Consider the following 14,074-nt stretch of genomic DNA (forward strand, 5'->3'; position numbering starts at 1 on the left):
TACTGATATATACAAGCTTTTAATAATGATTTCTTAATACGTATTATTAGTTAAATAAGAGCGAAAAACAGGATTTTAGAATATTTAAATATAAAACAAATTTACAGATTGGACGACTAAAAAAGGAGCGTAACGCAATTGTTTTGTGTACATAGAATATTCTAAAACCAAAGAAACCAAGTGTGCTAAACACACACATACACGTTATAATAATCGAAATAATGATAAACTAATTTGAATAGAAATATATCCAATTATATATAATAATTCGTTGCTATTACAGATTATTTTTTATAAATGCACATTAAAAAACACATAGTAGCGCTCTATAGATTTAAAGTATAATCGAGTAAAAAACAGCAAAAAAGTCGACGCGCTCTGAATTCTGAAAGTATTAATTTAACTATTAAAACGGGTCGGTGTTAGATAAGCATAAATAGAAAACATATTGATAAAGTAACGGATTTATTAATTCAAAGTCGCATCTCTGCTGCAGAAGTCAGCAGCTCCGGAGCAGCCGTCCGTGAAAAATGTTTTGTTCTCCCAAAGAACGTCGGTGTTCTTCCGCGCGTCGATGTAGAACCACCTTCACTTTGGACTTGTATATCACACTCGTGGATGAATTTGTTGGCGATATAAAAAAAGAAAAAAAAAAAGAAGCGGTGACGCATCAGCCTGTGATTGGACGCCTCGCCACCAAGCCCTCCCCTGTCTTAAAAGTGTGTGTGTGTGTCCCTGATGTAAAACAGCACAGCTACACTGGGACACACACACTTCCACGCTGCGCAATTACGCGGACTTTTCCTGATCATTTGAAGGATTTTTTTTTCTTTCCTCCAAGAAAAACCTCAGATGCTTCTGCAAAAAAAAGTGTCGATGCTGTGATATGATCGCCGTGCTCTGAGCACATCTCACTATATTTATCCACCCTTTTTCTTTCTAAATAGTTCCCTTTCTTCTCTAAAATTGGCTCCCGTACAAACAGCCGCGTTGGATCCGTCGGCGTACTGCGAGACTCCGGTCTACAACCCGGATCTCTGCCCGAACATGATCGCCGCCCAGGCGAAGCTGGTGTACCACCTCAACAAATACTACAACGAGAAATGCCAGTCTCGGAAAGCCGCCATCTCCAAGACCATCCGGGAGGTGTGCAAGGTGGTCTCGGACGTCCTGAAGGAGGTGGAGGTCCAGGAGCCGCGCTTCATCAGCTCCCTCAGCGAGATGGACAACCGCTTCGAGGGGCTCGAGGTCATCTCCCCGACCGAGTTCGAGGTGGTCCTCTACCTCAACCAGATGGGCGTCTTCAACTTCGTGGATGACGGCTCGCTGCCGGGCTGCGCCGTCCTGAAGCTGAGCGACGGCCGCAAGAGGAGCATGTCCCTGTGGGTGGAGTTCATCACCGCCTCCGGGTACCTGTCCGCGCGCAAGATCCGCTCCCGGTTCCAGACCCTGGTGGCGCAGGCGGTGGACAAGTGCAGCTACCGGGACGTGGTGAAGATGGTGGCGGACACCAGCGAGGTCAAGCTGCGGATCCGGGACCGCTACGTGGTCCAGATCACGCCGGCGTTCAAGTGCACCGGGATCTGGCCCCGGAGCGCGGCGCACTGGCCCCTGCCCCACATCCCGTGGCCCGGTCCCAACCGGGTGGCGGAGGTCAAGGCGGAGGGATTCAACCTTTTATCCAAAGAGTGCTACTCGTTGAACGGGAAGCAGAGTTCGGCGGAGAGCGACGCCTGGGTGCTGCAGTTCGCCGAGGCCGAGAACCGGCTGCTGCTGGGCGGCTGCAGGAAGAAGTGTCTCTCGGTGCTGAAGGCGCTGCGGGACCGGCACATGGAGCTGCCGGGTCAGCCGCTCAACAACTACCACATGAAGACTTTGGTTTCCTACGAGTGCGAGAAGCACCCGCGGGAGTCGGACTGGGACGAGAACTGCCTGGGAGACCGTCTGAACGGGATTCTATTGCAGCTCATTTCGTGTTTGCAGTGCCGGAGGTGCCCGCACTACTTTCTGCCCAACCTAGACCTGTTCCAGGGAAAACCCCACTCCGCTTTAGAGAACGCGGCCAAACAGACTTGGCGACTGGCGAGAGAAATACTGACCAACCCTAAAAGCTTGGAGAAACTCTGAGAGGTAAAACAAAATAAATAAAATAGCTCACAGGCCTAAAAGGACAAAAGTGTTCCAAACGAATATTGTGACTTTTCTCTGCTGTCTTTCTTGTCCCTATTTTTTTTTACTTACTTTTTTATTATTTGCACCTTTTTTTTTTCGTGTCAATATTTAAATTATTGGCGGACATTAATCTAATTTTTTTTATTAAACCCCCAAAAAAGAATAAAACGCACTCATCTGTACATTTTTCTACTGTAAATACATGTGTGATTCCAGTGGTTTGAAAATTGTGAATGTTGTTCTGTGACACCTGTTAAAATCTAAACATTTCTTTTAGAAACAGTTTTATTTATACATCAGTGCTAGTCGAACATTTTCCTTTTTTTTAAATGAGCGTTTATATTTGGTGATTTGTTTAAAAAGACATTCCAACGGTTTTACTTGAATAATTATTTAAATTACACTGTTGTGTTAAAGGCCAACATGATGAAAAAAAACGTATATTATAAAATCTATATATTACAGTTTTTAATTGAGAAAAAAAATGCACTTGGAATACACTGGATTAACATCTGTGATCTGTTTCTGTCTTTCATCTAATTTAAAGAGCTAATAAAACGAGTTGTTATATATTTATTGTGTCCTATTATGGTTTTGTGACATATGTTCAGGCTTTAATTTTTATAATATTTTATAGACATGTATCAACAATTTCATGATGTAAATAAGCTTATTCGAGATACTCTTTTATTACGAATAGAAAAAACTGTAGAATAAACACGAAGCTCATTGCCGTTAAATAAACTTAAACGACAAAACAATCCACAATATTTAAAGAAACGCTCGACATTCGACTACAATTTGTGACACCATGCAAACAGGTAGTACAAAAATAAAGATGGCGGACATTATGGCGCCATTTTATGAAAGTGTGACAAATGATAAACACGTCTTACCTTTGGGTCGACGTTTTTAAAAACAGGGTCGTCTTCATCCACCTCGAAGTAGATCTCCGTGGTGGTTATGGACATGGTCCCCCGGGCCACGATAACAGGGGCCACCAACTGGGCCGGGCTGCTCAGAACCACCGGACCTGCGACAATATTTGAGGGGGAAATAGCCGGAAATACAATTTTTTAAATACCTTACATTCATTTTAAATAATATGTTTTAATAAGTTATTGTAGATTTAACACACACAAAAAAATGTAGCAATGAGGCGTTTACAGTTTGCGCATGCTCAATAACCTGCTTCCGTTTAAACAATTAAGCGAGAGTCACATTGATGTTTTTAACCTCACGATTTAAACTAGAATTCTTTTTTTTATTTTCTCCAACGATTGACAGTGGTGAGCAGATAGCGATCTGTATTTCCTCCTCCTCCCTGGTGTTCTCGTGTGTCGCCGGGCAGCAGTGATTTGTCTTCTCTCCGGATATTTATCGATCCCTTAAAGTCCAAAGAGCCACTTTAATGTCTCGTCAATCTTAATCTGCGATCCTCAGCCAATTACGGCCGATGGTGTAACAGCAGTACAAGTGGATCTGGGTCCCCGGTCCCAGAGAGACCCTCCATCTCTCCATCTCTACAGTCCTGCCCGGGTCTGCTCCATTAACGGTGATGCTATCGGCCAATGTTATCGTACACGATGACGTTTAAACGGACGAATGTTGCAGGACATTTAAACAAACACACGCTTAAATATGAGGGGGAGAAAAATACCTTAAAAAACACTATAATATAAGAATGATAATCCGGTATCGCTGCTACCGTTTATCTAGAATGTACGCTATTAATATCATTATTATTATTAATAATAATAACAACAATAATAATACACCCACATTTTGTAGCTAACGTTTATTTCTAATATATGCAGTAGATCATCCGGGTACACCCTAACATTTATTTCTTAATCTGGATTATATATTTCGGTTAAAAAATATTTATGTATTATTTTTATAAAGACCGTTACTTATTATCCTGATATGATAAAGATTAAAGTGAAGGTGGCTTGGGAGTGTGTATATTCAATATTGAAGGAAATAAAAAACAATAATGGTTTTAAAAATATATTAAATGCCCTTCAACATTATTATAAGAATAAAAAAAAAGCGTATGTTTGTAGAAATAATAGTAATAAAGTAGGTGAACCTTATGTTGTTGTTTTTATTCCCTTGGTGATGCTTTTGCTTTTGAATTATAACAATAAGTCGTGTATTTAATTGAAATACATTCTACTCCTTCTTTCAATGTATAACAATTTTTATTTTTTAAAGATTTTTAACAGGATTAGGATGTTTTAATTACGAAAACAAAACTCAAAATGGCAATTTAATCTAATGCTAAGGCGAGGGTAAGCGTTCAAGTGATTTGAATCCCTGTTCAATAAGTCTTGGACTGTTGAATATAAAGAATCCTACAATACTGTACTTCATGTGCAATCTTGTTAATTCCTACAATCTAAATATAAATTAAATGGTGAATCTGTTTTAATAATTCCTCAAATTTTGATGTTAGTAATTCCTCGCTCATCGACTATATTTGCAGTGCTATAATGCTCCTGTGCTGTAGGGGGCGCTTCCTCAATCAATGTTCACATTATAAAGATAGCCAGATATTAATAAAGAAAAGTACTTTTCTTTATTAAAATACTCCAAATTATTTTATCATTATCACATGCATACTACCTTAGGCTACCTTACGTCATTGAATTATGATTTAATATCTGAAAATGAAACGCATTAAAGAGCCTTTTTCGGTGAAACACCAGCACTGTGTTTGGCTGTGTCGTGGCTACAGTGCTGCACACACACTTGCCTGGAGCAGTAAAGCCAGCCTCCAGTGCTCACTGGGAGGGGGAGGATTAGGAAGTAATCCCCTCAGGGATCCTTCCATAATTAGGCTATATGGCTTTATAATGTTTGCACAAGAATAATAAAATTAAGAGACATCACACTCTGAGTGTGTAGAGGTGTGTTCAACAACGCAGCGGGCTTGAGCTTTTTATTGAAAATGCAAATGCAGGCTGGTCATGTGAAATATTATGTGGGAATTTGAGAGGATATTAATCATTGATCCTACTAAAATTAGAAGATCAGCATCACTTACTATTTTTCATCAGCTTCATTTTCTTCAGTAATTCCCGAGGAAAAATATGAATATATGCCACAATTTAAATCATCTAGAAACGATCTATAAATACATTCCTGAGGCAAACACGAATGTATAAGTTTGAAAAAATATTGTGGTAGTTCGACTCGTTTTCTGTAAACATGTCACCACTCTGGGAACAAGTCTTTAGACTGAAACCTAAAACGAACACAGATTGTCTATATAAAGTCAGAACACAACAGTTGCGGCTGCTGAACCACACAAGGGTTGTGTTGTTTTTTTGTTTTTTTACCAATGCAGATCCGGCAGAGCCGTCGGATCCGCCGACTCTCGTCTGAAGTGTCATGTGAGCCTCGGACTGATCTCTTTCTTTCCCCCCCTCTTATTTAAATGTTGTGTGCATGTGGAGGGCCCGCTTTAATGACAACCGGAGTGCAGAGAGCGTTTTCACTGTCGGCGGGGGAGCCAAACTAATCATAGGTTCAGTAACCACGACTGCCTTGGTCCTTGAGTGCAGACGCCGCCCCCCATTTTGGCAGGCGCTGAACCAACGGCTGACAGGAGGAGCACTGTTGTTGACGAGGATCAAGTCCCGGATCGCTCATTAAGGCCGCTCAGGCTTGAGATTAGGCAGAGAACTAGCACCGACAGTGCAGCCTGGTGAAACAACAGCCACGTAATGAGCTCCCACAGTGGTCAAGACACACTCGCACAACGTTTACTAAACACTTTTAAATATTAATCTAGGTCAGATCTGTCAAGTGTGTTGACGCTCCTGGTGCCCTCGACATGATGAAGCAGCTTTTTAATCGTGACTCTAATGGTAAAATTATTCAGGAAATAATTCCAAAAGGAGGGCTACACACTTTACTGCACAAACCCATGAGTTTAAGGAATACATTTAGAGACGAAAGTAGCTTGTGTTACTTGTGTTACTCAATCAGGCGTTCTTATTGTATTCATAATAAAGCAGATATAAACATTGAGCATACGGCATTTGCAGTTCAATTTGTTTAAAGCGTGTTTTGGATTCAAACATTCTAGAAAATAACAAATAAATCAGAGCAATTGTTTCGTCAAACATATTGTCAAACAAAACCGAACATAAGACCACACTTTCAGAACACAATCAGGAAAAAAAAAAAGCATTTTTAGTTGTAAACAATCAAGAAGAAGAATGCTTAACTTTATAAAACTAATAAAAAAGAATGATGAGAGCAATAAACTTCTGCCAATGAGCTCCTTTGTTAATCCATGTCTGACTAATACTAAAGACTTTAGGTAAATCTATGCACAACAACGAACATATGTTGATAAAAAAACACACTTATATAAGCTTTGCCTAACAGTGAATCTAAACTTGACTAAACACAATATGCGTCAGTGGCAAAGTAACTACTATATCAGCGGGTGGAGTGAAATTAGTAGAAAGAACATACTTTTCAAACACAGCCAAGTTAAGTTGAGTCACTTGAAGCTAACAGGAATGTTGGTGAAAAGTCCAATGAAAGTACTTGACTTAACAAAGCTGGTTATGGGTGGACAACCTAGCATAGCATGCTAATATATGCATACATTAAACCTTACCATCAACATTGATAAAGAGAGATTAAAATGTCCTTTATATTAAATTATCCTGTAAAATTATTCTTATCTTGTAGGTTTGAAAAATGTCGGTGGTCATGTTTAATTTCCACGATGCACTTTTGATATTGTGTAGCTTTTTGTTGTTTTATTCTTACAAATAACTTGAATAAAGTACAAAATATTTTGATTGAAGCTTAAACAAATTTAATTTGAAGTCACTCTGACTAAAAAGGATCCCTCCGATTCTCGCGTTTGATCCACGCAGCTACCTGCTTGACCTCTGAACACAAAAGAAAGACTTGGCCGCATCCTCCGAAATTCATCTGCGAGATCTTAGAGAGGATTTCAGCACTCAGCGCTGCTCTGGCTCGAGGAGCTTAACCATGATGATTCAGAGGCAAACACTGAGTTATAAAACAGATATTGTCATCAAGGCTTTGTGGAATCATCCTCCTAATGTGAATCATATTTAGAGGGAAGTCTAAACTCACGCACATCTGTAATCATGAACATCCATGTCGCTGTGAACTGTTGGAGCTATTTTGGTCGCTTCACACAGTCTAAAGTCAACTATTTACACAATAATTTAGCCCATTAAGTTGAGATGACAACGTTGAGTGTTCATTCTGTACCAACATTGTTACGAAGAACATCAGTGAAGGGCTTCAGACTTCCAGAAGAAAAGCTGCAAACATTTAGTGTTTATTTTGCTACAATCAGAGGAATATTTTAAATCTGATTTTCTTGATTAAATACAGACGATCTGAACAAGATATTGAATGTCCCAGGGAACGTGCCTTGTTCCCTGGCTCTGGTCTGAACTCTCTGATCTCTAGAAAGTACCTTCTACGGTCAGTGAACGGTCGAGGAGAAGGAATTCGCTTATGGTATCTCAAATATAAGGAAAGATTTGTCATCCTAACAATTGCCGTAGATCAGGTGAGTCGCGTTGAAACCTACCGCCCAGGTTGTCCATCTCTTTCTCCTGCAGCAGGCTGGCGGTGTCGTCCTCCCCGTCCAGAATCAGTTCAGTTTCGGGCGTTTGGCTGGTGAAGGCTTGGAAGCGGTAGGTCTTCTGTGACTTCAACACGTCGTCCTCGTTTTTATCTGTGCGATACAGTAGAGTTACACACTGTTTAAACTGAGGGTGTTCAATATCTCTACATTAGGAGTTCACAGTTCGAAATTGAAATGTTAAATGACAGATAAAATCGGACTAACAACCTAAGGTCACAATGTTTTCTTTACAATCTATAACATCACATAAAATGAATGTTGTGTGAGTCTCAGTTTTAAGTCAATAAAAGCTAATGTTAGCATAAAGCTTCTCTCTGGTTTCTGTAGGAAACTTGTCCTCTACAACACGGACTGCAGTTCATACACACTCCACAAATAGCATTTAACTCCCTTAAGTTTTTTGTTTTTTTTGGAAGATTCTAGATTAATGGCGGACATTTAAAACCTAAGATAGCTAAAAAAAAAGACTTCTGGATTGGCAAAGTTATAATGTCTGTGTGTTAAAAAAAACAACGTTTTTTGAGGTACTTTAAAGCAATGTCCCCAACCATTATTTCTTTATGGACCATTTTTATGTGTTGCAGATAAAAACTGCAAAAATAAAAATAAACAGCAGGAGCTCTGGTTCCTCTGCAACAAGATGTTCCCATGTAGAGAGTGTTTTTTACTTATTCTCACTAGTTTAAATGTTTATTAAGTGGCAAGAGTTAGAGGCTAATTTAAGTTCTGAGAAAATCGTTTTTAATAGTAACAATTAAGAAAAAATAAATAGAACGGATTCTATTTTCTTTCTTTCTGTGTGGCCTGGTATCAAGCGACCCATGGACCAGTGGTTGGGGACCACTGTTTGAAAGGATTCATTAATATCATAGAAAAATAAATGTATTTAAATTCTTGGCAGGCTGCATAAAAAGAAGGTGCTGATCCGACACGTAATCTACACCGTATTTAAAGTTAATACCCCGTTTACTTTGGTTGAAGTAACACATTGTTTTTTCATTAAAGTTAAAGGGTTTGCTCCAGACTCGACCTTGCATTAGATTTAGCATTTTTCTGCCACGTCCACTGTCATTATAATTGAACAGTTAAAATGAAAATTACCCACATATCATTATTTTTAACCGCAGAAAGCGTATCCAGCACGTTTATAATAAGTATTTCTTTTTAATGCATGATCGGTGAACTAATCCGAGCTCCTCTCTGACGTGTCACAACAGCGTAATAAAGAATGTCACAGTACATATCCGCCCGCTGGATACATCCAGAGCCGTTCAACATCAGAGGGCTCTCGCCTTTTATATCCAGACAAGGTCAAACAACGAGACACTCTCTGCATCTTGAAAGACCAACGGGGGCTGCACGTGGAGCTCGCAGTCGATTAGAGATATATCGTTTGCTGCTTTTGGAGACGTGACAAGAGCAGGAAGGAACAGACAGCACAATTAGGAGGCTGCCTACACCAGCGCTACATCACGTTCAGAACGTTGTGTTCATACGGTTCTGCAAAGAAGAACAAAAACATATTCATCAGCTTGGATCTGTAACATGTGCCTGCCACACGGCGGATCGCTCTTTGTGACGTCCAATGTAGGAAGTAGCGGAGGGAGGAATTGGATGCACGGACGCCAGGAAGAAATGGAAAAAGGTGGCTGACACCTGTCTGACACGTTTCCTTCCCTCCTTAATTCTCCCTGGAGGAGCGGCGTCGTGCAGAGGTCGCGTTTGACTGTCGCTTCACAGAAAAACAACAACTTCCTGCTCCGTGCTCTGGAGCACATCAGCGGGAGGGAGGGGTGAAGTTTTGGGAAATGGACTCTGCGCAGTGTTCGAGGCAAAAGTCAGCTCGTGGTCAGCGGATCAAAGCGGCGCGAGTGTAACTGAAAACTGTAATTCTGCAACGGCTCGTTATGCAGAAGCAAACGAGGGGAAGCCTGCAGACGTGCGGCTGTTTGGACTGGCACTCGTGCCCAGAGCTGAGTAGAGCAAATAAACCGCACTGATTTCTACACATGGACTGCAAACTGAGCCGCTTCCCAGCTTAAACACGGAGGACAAAATGTGCTATTTATTTCCTCAACAGCGATGAACCAACTGAATTTCTTTCTGCTACAAACACATTTAACCCCTTATTGACGCTCACGGCGTTGCCAACAGGAATGGTTATTTTAATTCTTTAAGTGTTTGTCTTATAGAGAACATTTAAACATATTTTTGCTTGCGTAACGGTAGTCAAACAAAGACCAGATTCACATGCATCAAGAGTTAGACAGACTTGTTCTACTGGGGAGATTTAAGGAATATTCATGGATGTTGAGATGGATAGACTATGAACATGGAGTGAGTTGAAGAGAGAGAGTTATTGTTGGTGTGTTTATTGAGTTAAGAAAACAAGATGTAAAGTGATTTTATTTTAAGAAGTAGGCAAGTTTGGACTTGCTAACATTAGCTGAAAAAGTCGCTAGTGATGGTTTGATGAGGCCTCATGATAGAACTGTATCATGATACAGTGCCTTATTTTTGAAAGGCCACTAGATGGCACTCTCAACTTTATATACACGACCGCCTCTCAGCAAGAAGGTTACTAGGCACTCCTGTTTCCTCAACAGTCCAAACTATGCAGGGATTTAGAGTGAACTCTCAAATTGTCTATTGGCATTCTGATAAAGCTTCATGAAGCAGTGTCATTAGATGGTGGTCTCTGCACTATTTTCCTTTGTTTTGAACAACTGTTCTAATGAAACATCACATCATTTTTAAACCACTGGCGCCACCTACTGACCTCTAAACAACATGACACTGCTTCATGAAGCTTCATCAGACCATCACTATCCATCACCTCTCGCCCGAAGAAGCTAGGATATGCTCCAGCAGAAAATTGGTGAATAATGAGTGAAATAAAATGAATAAATGTTCTCAAAACATGCGTTGCATTCAGGGACTCAGGTAAATTTCCTGAAACTCCCGTTTTGTACATTAAAAACAAATAATAAAAATAAGGTTTGCTGCTTAATGTAAACATTACAAAAACACCTAAAGGCAGAAGTAACTCTCACCATGTTTACATAAATATTTATTTTGATTCACCATTAACATGTAGGTTACTAACTGATTTAGGGCTTCTAGGGGAGGACACCTCCACCAGAGTGATGTCACAATGTATAATTTAAACCTTAATCTTGTTTGCCGAGATTTCAGACGGTAGAGAAGTTTATTAAGTAATAACAAAAATTCAAAATGGAGCAAAGTCATGATGAATGACCTACTGCATTTTGAAGAGAACGACTTCAACATTTACAACATGTGAATAAGTCAGGAGAGTTTGGTTTTCACATTAGTTGCCCTTTAAGTTGCAACATTTAGTAAGAAAAAAATCAAGTTCAATTATTGTTGAAAATGTAACTGTTCTTGGGAAGAGTTCACAGAAATGTTTATACCCAAAACAATGTAAATAAAACGAGTGATAATTGTGTATAATTATATTTATGGAAGGATTAGATGTATAGTATATATTTACAGTGGTAATGTAGCGTCGGAAAAAGAAGCTGGCTAATACTAGTGCCTCACAGGTGGTGTGTTGTGAACTTAAAATGTAACAGAAAGCTACAACAACTTGTGAGAAACGCCTGTCCTCTTCAGAAACCTCCAATCAGTTTCCTCCAGGGTCCTCTTGTTCAATCACTGAGTCAAAATTGTCTCAGATTGCAACAATTACACAGTTTCAAGGACTTTCTGGTGACCTCACTGGTGGCTGACAAAGACTTGCCAGCTGTGACCAAAGCGGGGTCAACGAGAAGACACCAGACGTGGCACACATGTTCAGAGAAATCTTGAAGTTTGAGATAGTTTTTGTTGATTTCTTTACTACTGTGAAGATAGCTTTTGGTGCAGCAGAGGGTGATCTACATCTTCGCCTGCAGACATCAGCTCAGGGGAGAAAAAGCCTCTCCCAAGGTAGCAAGGACATCCGGAGGTAAAACACCCCGTTAAACACTTGGATCAATATTAACGTGACTTCCATTTCATGCTTGCCCAACTCCAATCACCTAACAATATAGTCTCGACGCTGCAGCGCGGCGCTGGTAACAAGGGGGGTTATTACGGGCCCAAGGCGGAGACAGGAAGTGCTGGCTAAGCTGTCGATGCTGCTAATAGACAATGAAGCAGAGTTTAACCTTCTATCACACTCTCGCACAACAGTCGCACACAAAATCGATGAGCGCGGTGATACTAATCAGAAGGTGCTGCCAATGCATCAACTTTTTGAACTTCTGATCTTAAATGAAGGTGAAGTGATGTCACTCGCAACACCCCCAAATTGAACTGGCCGTAAAAGATAAATGCACCTGTAAGCAAAAACGTACTCTTAGTCACTCTTACTACTTTTTTTAGTCTTAGATTTTTGATGGTAAACCCTCAATTTGGTGGTGAGGCCTCCTATTTAATCTTTGATAATATTTATTCAAAGAAAACTGGAATACTTTTTCAAAATGAAAGTACCATCTATTGGCCATTAAAAATGTATCATAATGTATCATGATATCTGCTGTTTCATGAGGCCTCATCAACCCATCACTACCATACAGGATGTAGTTTAATGTTTTGTTTCACGGTTAATGGTGGCAAAGTGACAAAGTGTAGGGTCTCAAATGGCAACTTATGTGAAAACCCAACTCTCCTGTAAATGTTGAAGTCGTCCTCTTCAAAATGCAGTAGGTTATTCATTATGACGTTGATCCGTTTTCAAGTTATTACTTAATAAAGTTCTCTACCATCTGAAATCTTGCCAAACGAGATTACAGTTTAAATTATACATTCTGACGTCACTCTGCTGGAGGTGTCCTCCCCTAGAAGCCCTAAATCAGTTAATTACCTACATGTTAATCGTGAAATAAATATTGATGTAAACATGGTGAGAGTTACTTCTGCCATTTGGTGTTTTTGTAATGTGTACATTAAGCAGCAAACCTTATTTTTATTATTCGTTTTAATGTACAAACAGGAGTTTTAGGGGTGAGTTTGAAATTGACATAAGTCCTTGAATGCAGCTCGTGTTTTTGTGACCAATCAGAGCAGAGTAGGCGTGGTTGCTTGGACGAGACTTCTTCTCAGCCAAAACAGTGCATTTTAAGTGGCCGGGGCTTAAGCGTATTTTTGAATGTAAATATCTTTATTAAATGACAGTTTTGTGCAAAAAGAAACATACTGTTGAGTATACACACTTTACTCAGCACATTAGGTGCCCTTTAAGAAAACATCATGATACACATGTTCATATGAAAGGCCACTAGATGGCACTCTGCTTTATAATTGTTGATTCCGATATACAAACCTGGCATAATTTTCAAACTGAGAGTGCCATCTAGTGGTTTTACAAATGTATGACACTGTATCATGATACCTCATCAGCTGTTGTTTAATGAGGCCCCATCAACCCATCATTACCAAAGAGAAATAGGTCCTTGACTCTTTACACTTGCTTTCACTTTCATAGTTCCTAGTAACGCTATCATAAGGTTTCATTAAACAGCTGATGAGGTCCTACTTTTTCCACTAGATGGCACTCTCCGCTTTATAATCTTTGACTATAATTTACTAATTTAATGAGGCATCATCAAGCTATAACTACCAAACAGGAAGTAGGGCCATCACTCTTATTACTGGCCTTTTGTTTCGCAGTCACAAGATAATAAGGCTTCATGAAACAGCTGTTAATGTGTCATGATACAGTGTCAGGATTTTCAGAGCTCATTTGTGGCGTCTAAATGAACATGATACAGCTGTGTAGTGAATCTGTTTGTGATACAAGAACTCAGACTACCCACTGGTTTGTGCGAGTTCAATCGGTGCAACGTGGAGAATATTTTTGTTGTAATTATTTCTGTTTCATGAAACACAAACAACTTTGCAGAACCGTCAAAATCACATTCTCCGAGTGAACAAACGGTTTCCGTCCCCACGTGAGCCGACGAGACTGACGTCTACTGTGAGCCCGACCGTGTGCGTCTGCCCTCTTCAAACACTCCTGAGCGAGTGTGTGTTGTCATATCCTGCTGTCAGAGCCGAAAAAACAGAGCATTCAATTTCCGCGACCTACTGTTTCTTCCATATCTTAGGATTTGAAACGCTTCAATAATGACTCTCGAGGGCAAAGTCAAACAAGCTGCTTTGAGTTGTGTCCCCGGTGCGTCTGCAACAGCAAGCTAATAAAAAAAACGTTCAGCAAAGTCGCTGTCAGATTCTGGAAAA

The 14,074-nt window shown here is 40.1% G+C and overlaps 2 protein-coding genes across 2 annotated transcripts in view; one reads left to right on the forward strand and one right to left on the reverse strand.

Moving 5' to 3' along the window:
- Positions 1 to 14,074, reverse strand: part of nbeab (neurobeachin b) — a 259,858-nt gene that overhangs the window by 71,888 nt on the left and 173,896 nt on the right. The window contains exons 38-39 of the mRNA XM_087795938.1: positions 7,772 to 7,918; positions 3,069 to 3,205 (exon numbers count right to left, since the gene is read on the reverse strand). Of these exons, the coding sequence (XP_087652064.1) occupies positions 3,069 to 3,205; positions 7,772 to 7,918 (284 nt within the window). The remainder of the gene's footprint in view (positions 1 to 3,068; positions 3,206 to 7,771; positions 7,919 to 14,074) is intronic.
- mab21l1 (mab-21-like 1) lies at positions 774 to 2,745 on the forward strand. Its single transcript, XM_087795953.1, has one exon. The coding sequence runs from the start codon at positions 1,048 to 1,050 to the stop codon at positions 2,125 to 2,127; it is 1,080 nt and encodes a 359-aa protein (XP_087652079.1). The 5' UTR covers positions 774 to 1,047; the 3' UTR covers positions 2,128 to 2,745.

Source organism: Callionymus lyra, chromosome 7 (assembly GCF_982586985.1).
Source record: "Callionymus lyra chromosome 7, fCalLyr1.hap1.1, whole genome shotgun sequence".
Classification (NCBI taxonomy): domain Eukaryota; kingdom Metazoa; phylum Chordata; class Actinopteri; order Syngnathiformes; family Callionymidae; genus Callionymus; species Callionymus lyra.